Source organism: Artibeus jamaicensis, unplaced genomic scaffold (genome assembly GCF_021234435.1).
Source record: "Artibeus jamaicensis isolate MK-2021 breed Jamaican fruit bat unplaced genomic scaffold, CSHL_Jam_final contig_797, whole genome shotgun sequence".
Taxonomy (NCBI): Eukaryota; Metazoa; Chordata; class Mammalia; order Chiroptera; family Phyllostomidae; genus Artibeus; species Artibeus jamaicensis.
In genome coordinates, this window is record NW_026521977.1 from 13,148,223 (window position 1) to 13,156,104 (window position 7,882).

Here is a 7,882-nt window from a genome sequence, read left to right on the forward strand (position 1 = left end):
CACGGTGTTGCTCTGCCAACAGAGCTAACACTTCTCCCTTCCGCCCCCCAGTACCAGATTGCTAGGTGGGAGCAGGGGAAGGCAGGCACATGTGCAAGAGTAATGAAATGGTGCAGGGGGAGGTTCTTGACCAAACAGGCCTGTTAGTCCTGCCTGGGGAAAGAAAGAATTGGTTGTGGGTAAACCCATCCAAAGCCAGTGAAAGCTTGGGAAGTTCATAGGTCATTTTGTAGAAGCACCTAGTCTGTGCCAAACCCAAACTAATATAATCCCAGGGGAACAAAAGGCTCGTTCTCTCTCTCTCTCTCTCTCTCTCTCTCTCTCTCTCTCTCTCTCTCTCTCTTCCCTCGCCTCCCTGGTAATGCACTCACATGGTGCATGCAACTTTCCTCTCCATGACAAGGTTGGCTTAACAGCTGCATGGCCAACAGCCAATAGACTGTGTCCCTGGAGCAGCCGAGAACTAGGTAACCAACCTGAATGGGGACAAAGACCACTCAGCAGCTGCCTGTGGGCTACAAAGGACTGAGCTTTAATATGAAGCAGAAACTCTGGACACTATTTTTGCTTTGGCCTTGCTGAGGATAAGGTTGGACTTTTTCCATGGTGAGACAGGGGAAAATGGGACATTGGAAGCAGAGGGACAGGATTCAAAATGAATAAACCATCTTGCCACCACACAATCTCCCATGTATGGATTCTTGATATGCTTGCCTACCATACCATGGAAGAACCTAGTTTCTACCAACAGCAGTGTTGCAACAAGTTGACTATGAAGTTGATAGGATGCCTATTAAGGAACAATACTTCACATCATAACTGTTTTTCCCTTTAACTGTTGCTTCTCTGAGAAACACTAAGACTTTTTTGGACCCCATCTCAGGAAGTTTCCGCAGTGTCTATAGGGCACAGAAAAAGTACATTTAAAGATACTGTTCATTATAAGATGAAAGCATCTAAAAAGATTTGAGCTGTCTTCCAGCCGTATAGTGTTTTCTTTAATGTTAAAATGTAATAAATTTTCATTGTGCAGATGATCAAAGGCTTGCCTCCAATAGTCAGCTATACTTGCAATAATGGAAGCGCATACTCCACTGAAAATCTTTAGTATGTTTTTCCCAGGTCAGCGACCTAAAGTGATGCTGCACACACACACACACACACACACACACACACACACACACACACACACAAGTTTTTGAGGTCAAATATATTTGGAAAATAGTTTATATCATGTATCTTTCTAAAAGATTTATTAGGCATTTATGCATTACGAAGTGGATTTCAACTTTCATTGTGCATTTGCATTGCTGGAGTGCTACTTAAAAATGCAAGTCCCATATTTATAGAACTTGATTATCATCCAAGAGTATTATTTTTTAAACAACTACCTCAAGCAATTATGTGGACAGATCAATCAAGACCAAAACTCTAAGAAAGCGTGTGTTGAAAGTACAGAGAACTACTTTCAATACAAGTGATTAATGTTCAAGTAAACTTTTCCTCCAAGCTTATAGGAGTTATGAACTCCATTATTCAAAAATATATTTTGGATATCCTTCACTATACAGCTTGCTTTCTGCACTTGCCATGTTTTTTGAGCTTGATTTTGTATACTTGCTTTTAGTTAACTTTTAAAAGGCTGAATGCAAGTACAATAAAAACAATGACCAATTACATTATCACAATGAGAATCAAATAATTATAGTTTTTCCAGAGTAATTTTAGATTTGAGGTCTAACGCCAACCTGTGCAATATAAAAGTGAACATTTACTTATTTGGTTCTACTCCACATCTGCCTAAAATTCTTGGAAATAAAATAGTCAAGATTATGACTACCGATTGTTATTATTATAATTATAACCTAGTTTTCCACCATACTGTATGCTTATTTAGAAGAAAGGGGTTGTGTGTGATCATGTTAGAGCCTCTATCAAGTATACCTGCATTTCATCTTATTAAAAAAATCAGCCCTGGCTGGTGTAGCTCAGTGGATTGAGCGCAGGCCTGCGAACCAAACAACTGCAGTTCGATTCCCAGTTAGGGTACATGCTTGGGTTGCAGGCCAGTTCCCAGTAGGAGATGCACCAGAGGCAACCATACATTGATATTTCTGTCCTTCTCTCCTTCCCTTCCCCTCTAAAGATAAATAAATAAAATCTTTAAAAAAACAGACATTTATTAAAATTCTGGGAATGATCATATTTCATGTCCAACTTCTGTTTTATTCATTTATTGTTTATTCAGAGATTACATGTTGCCCACTTGCTATCCATTTTGATCTGATACGCGTTGCCTGTGGTTGCCTTCTAAACACAAAGAGGAAAGTGTTACTGAGTCTGTTAGCGGTAGTGGTGATGTTCTAGGGAGAGAAAGAGTAACTAGTTTTCAGAATGTCACAGTGAAGACAGATTTTTGTCATGGTGAGGTGCCACAGGCATAGGCGCAGACAGAAAGTGACATGGTGTATGGTCACATAAGAGCAATATAGTGCAAGAATAGGGAGCATATAAAATAACCTTGGTCTAAAATCTGAACTGGAGTAGGTTAAATCCCCTACTTGTAGAATTTGCAGAATGTTAGAGGTCAAAACTAGCTTAAGCCTCCTGTTTGCACCTTAGGAAACAAACTGACCTGTTCAAGGTCAGAGCTAACTGGTGCTCATGAACTATTGAGCTCATAAGCTCTGTCTTACATAAGAAAAGGATTTTGAAAAATAAAAAAAAAAATAAAAATTAAAAACCCCATATTTTTATACTAAAGGATTTTTATCATTACCTTCAAAATGTGGTATCCACTTCATACAGTGGATACATACTGCCAAATTCCATTTTGTCATTTTTTACTAATAAAAATAAATTCTTCTGGTGTAAGAAAAAATGTGTTTAAATACAGAGGCAGAAAAAAAGAAAAGGAGGAGGGGAGGGTGAGAGGTAGTAAGGAAGGGAAGATGAAAAAGAGGCAGACAAAGAAGGAAAGAAAATAATAGGAACAGAAAGAAGAGGGAGAGAGAGAAGAAAGAAAAACTCAGTATTTTCATCTTGGTTTTAAATAGAAGTGAAGCCCAGTTGGGATATACATCTAGGAATTCATTTTCTTCTAAACTGCTGAGGCTAATAAGGAAGATTAAATTTCCTGGTTAATAAAATATAGGATATTATACAAGAAATGTAATACTTTTAAGGTATTGAAGATTTTTTGCTGGACAGATTGATGATTCTATGGTTTAAATTGTTTCCTGGCTTGCACTATTGATGTTCCTGCAGGCATAGAGACCATTGGCATACTGATATCCTAAAGGTTAGATGCATCCCCAATGTAGTAGTTTTGTAATTCTTTCATTATTATTCTTTAATATTATTAAAGAGGGCACTATGCATTGGAACTGAACTGTGTTGTAGTAGCTACTGCTGATCCTCAAGCCCAGCATGAATGGTTACCGTGTCCTTGGGATCCCACTCATGTTGTGATGATTTTGTCCCTGCTTTGGGCTTTCAGATGGTATCAAAGTGAAGGAAGTGTCTCAGTGGGAAGAATTCCAGGGAGTGTTTCCATCCCCTTGCATTATTTAATGTACTTTCTTTGACTTGTTTTTAATTACAGCTTTTACAGGAGGACAAGGCATGTTCTATGAAGCATAAAGAAAACCTGCCAAACAATGGCACTGCAGAACCAGGGGCGACTCCACAGGTATTTAGTTTTTAGTTGGTTTTGATTATGTTGGTAAGCACTTCTTGAATCCATGTGGTCCTGTGAGTTTACAGGGGTGTTGTATTGGCGAATAAAAGATACTCCTTCTTGTAGTGTTTTTTGAAGTTTCCATGACCACTGTGCCTGCCACTAAGCTTTCAATTTTATTGCTGAGGCCTCGGAAAAACAAGAGTGAGGGAGATGTCCTTCCTCTCCCCCACAACCAAGGAACAAAATAAAAATAATCTGAGGATGAAAAACATGCATTTTTTTCCTTAGGGGAAAAAAGGGAAAAGGAAGACCTGGAGAAGCAGGGGAGGTACAAAAAGTACATGTCCCCGACCAAAGCGCATAACAAACAGACAGAACTCAGGAAGTTACTTGTGAAATTCTATCCGGACTGTTCTACATCTGACTAAAACATTATGTCATAGCAATTGTTAATTTTCATTTCACTTAATGCATTTTTCAAATTTTGGGTTAGATTAAATAGATTTAAAAGATTTGGCCAAAGTTTTCTCAAAATATTTTGAAATATCTTGCCGTGTGTATACAATATATTATGAATTTTCATAAAGTAGAGGTATTGACATATTTAAATTTATTTTTGTTGGCATTGGTTATCTGTAAGATATTTATTGAGACCTATTCATTTAAATTACTATTATATTTTAAGTTTTACCACATATGTATATTTTGTTTTGACTCTCCTCATTTTCTTTCTTTATCATTTGACAGAAGTTGCAAATGTCTCCCTGTACTAAATGTGAGGTGGAAAAAACCCAGGAAAAAAAATTCACCGGCTTTGAAGGAAGAGCAACGAAGGAAGAAAAAATACTGTAGATACCAAGAAACTGTGTTGAAACATCTATTTGCTATTGTCTTCATAACCTTTTTAAACCACAGGCTTAAAATGGAAATACTAAGTTTTTAAATCATGCAACTTTTTCACAATTTTATGTTCTTTATAAATAATCTTTAAATTTTCCAAAAGATTTCAGGCCAATTATGACCCTCAAGCAATAACCTAATTAAAATGAATATCCACAATCACAAAAAGTCATTGCCATCGGTAAATTTCCCAGTATAAATTGGTTTGTTTTCAACTTAAATGCAATATAAGATGTGGTTCTGATGATTGATTTGGGTATCTGGTACTTCCATGATCCAGTATTTGAAATCATTTGGAAGATAAAACATTTTATATCCTCAGCATTCTTAGAATCCAATTTCAATCATATCATAAAGAATTCGGTCCACACTGGCTGATCGGAGTCACATTGTTCAAGGCTGGAATCTGCCAACCTGAATATAATTTTTGAGAGTGTCCGTTGCTGTTCTCACTATGTTGAACCATGGCTAAACAGTATCAAGCCAAGTCTGCAAGGGATTTAGTCAGTCTATGTTATTCATTAATTGTGTTTGGTATAATATGGACAAAATATCTAAATGAATGACTATATTTCTGACACAACTAATTATATATTCTATACACACATCCCTGTGGTCATTTGCTGGAATCACTCCAAGTTAGAAATCAAGTTGTTAGAAATGCGTGGCATGATTTTTGATATGAAATTTGGATAGAGGAATGTGGAATAGAAAGGCGGTTTCAAAATGCAAATTTAAAAGCAGATAATATACTTTTTAAAAATGGGGATATGATCGAAATAAAATAGCCGTGTACAGCCAATGAATCCAGATTTGTACAACTTGAAAACAAATGTATTATTAAAACAAATCAATGGCTGTGATAATCTTTGAAGTTGAGGCTCTATTTAGGAATATTACTGCTCAAATAAATTCACTCCTGAGTAATCTGAACAGAGCTCACACGCAAGAGGAATTGACACTTGAGTAATTGTCTGATAAACAGGATGACTATAACATCAAACTTCCAGACTCAAATGAATGGATTAAATGATCAATCATAGTTTGTCTGCACCAAATATATATAGATCATTTACAGAAGGCTAATAAAACTATAGAGTTTGCATAATGAATATGCAAAGCAGCAAGGCAGTGAATTCTGGAAGGCTGTGTTACCAATACTTAATTTTATATATAAATATATATTTAAATATATATTTATATATATATTTGTGATTAGTAGATACAATCAAATTCTAGGATGTGATGGCATATTTTTTATCACAGAGACATATTCAAAAAGGTGTAGTGATTTGGAGACATGGCAAATGCTCATTGACACTAAATGGAATATTGTGATATATTCATGTAGTTGTACTTACAGATTTGTTCAGTGTCATCAGTATTTTTTCAGATTACAGGCTACCTAAGAATAAAAGAGTATTAATTTTATAGATGATCCCTAGAGTTTTCAGATGAAGTGACCACAACAGAAAAAAAGATCAAGGTCCAAAGTTTCTGTTGATTCCTTGCTCTAAACATTCAATTCTATCAGAAGGAATATGGTTAGTTTCTCAAGTCCTTTTCCTTCTAATATTCCGATTGTATCCACAAACCCTAACCATCTCCAAAGGGTTTTGAAAGGGAAGTAGATAATTTTGTTTTAATTTAATTTTGCATTCCTACCCTCACCCTGGGCCCCAACTTCACTCCTAGACTCTCTGGATCTTACAGAAAGTTAATCATCCATTTCACTTTAGCACAGTACCTTTACAAGGCATTTTGGAACTAATAAAAAGAGAATCAGACTGATTCTCTAAAATTCTCTAAAAATTTTCTAAAATTTTGTTCATCATGATGAACAATGAGAATTTGGCTTAACATTAATTTGAACAGCTTATTTTTTTCTATACTCTAAATTCTTATCCTAGTATTGATAATAAAATCAAGTTGCTTCTCTTAATTATTGCCATCCTCAAGTCTACTCCAAATGAATACAATGTATATACTTTTTCTTTAAATACAGACAGCATTATGTGTCCCGTAGAATTTACTGTGGTATATTCATCTCATTATTGTTTCAAAACAAAAAGGAATTTGTAGCAAAAGAGCTTTATAAATATTTTTAAAGAAATATTCTGAGAGCTCCTTTTAATAATTATGTAATGCTTTTTTAGTATGTCATATGACTTTAATGGATGCATTTTATTTCTCTCAATCCTTTAATTGCTTTAAAATAGTATCAGAGAGGTTTAAAATGCTTTACTTATACACATGGCTTTTGTCTATAAGAGAGGTGCCATTTCTTATTATATCTCTTAATTAATAGCTCTATAAATGGATGGTTGTTTTTGAGGAGTTAACATTCATAGCCTAAGTACCCTCATATGGAAGAATGCATTAACCTGAATGTTGAATTTAGATGCATAATTCTATTAGGTACCTATAATGGTAAGCAGTGGAAGATTTCTCGTTTTGCAGAATACAAACTGATTTCTATCAAGAAACATACTTTTTGATGGACATACTTTTTGATGGAATGACAATACAGGGATTATCAAATGATACCAATTTATTTCTCTCTAGTTTTTTAAAAATACTAATCATGTTATATATTCATTTTAAGTTAGAAATTTGTTTGGACTTTGTGTTTCCACTTGTATCTATTAACTATGTAAATTAAACTAGTGCCTCAAGTGTATAAGACCTAACTGAATGCTGACTGTATCTATCCAATGCCAACATTCTCAGATCAAAAGTGAAAACATCAGTAACTCGTCAGGATGTGATTTTCTGCGTGATCTCAAATCTCTAAATACTGAACATATTAAGTGGCTATTTTTTCCATTCATTAATTGTATATTTAGCAATGATGAACTGCTGGTTTGGACATAATTCTCTTTCATAACATACCCTGGATTATAAGTCTAAGACCGTTAACGCGTGAAGGAAACGTTTACTGTTAGAGATTGACAATGTGGGCAGCTGGATTAAAACAATTTCTATGAACTTTGAATAATGGGATCTTTTACTTTTATAGCTTAGGTACTGTAATTAGCACTAACTGAGGAAGAGGCTGAAATATTACTGACCCTTTAGAGTAGGGTGAGCTGGCCAGACCTAGAGAGTGATGCAAACACGCACTTGTTTACTGAGTGGGCATTTCTGTCCTGTGTACAGTCCCAAATGTCCCCAGATTCTTTGTTCACATGGCTCATGTAGCACAGTGTTTATGGCCCAGTGACGAACGATCAAATGTACTGAAAGGTAGCCTATTTTCCCTCAATAAAGATTTGTTACCAAAACTACAATGTATATTAC

General features: G+C 35.3%; 1 protein-coding gene across 3 annotated transcripts in view; it reads left to right on the forward strand.

Moving 5' to 3' along the window:
- LUZP2 (leucine zipper protein 2) overlaps positions 1-6,666 on the forward strand; it is a 375,070-nt gene extending 368,404 nt beyond the window's left edge. For all 3 annotated transcript variants that reach the window (XM_053672934.1, XM_037132978.2, XM_053672935.1), the window contains 2 exons: positions 3,605-3,691; positions 4,430-6,666. In XM_053672934.1, coding sequence (XP_053528909.1) covers positions 3,605-3,691; positions 4,430-4,534 — 192 coding nt within the window. In that variant the 3' untranslated portion in view covers positions 4,535-6,666. The remainder of the gene's footprint in view (positions 1-3,604; positions 3,692-4,429) is intronic.
- The last annotated feature ends 1,216 nt before the right edge of the window (positions 6,667-7,882 follow it).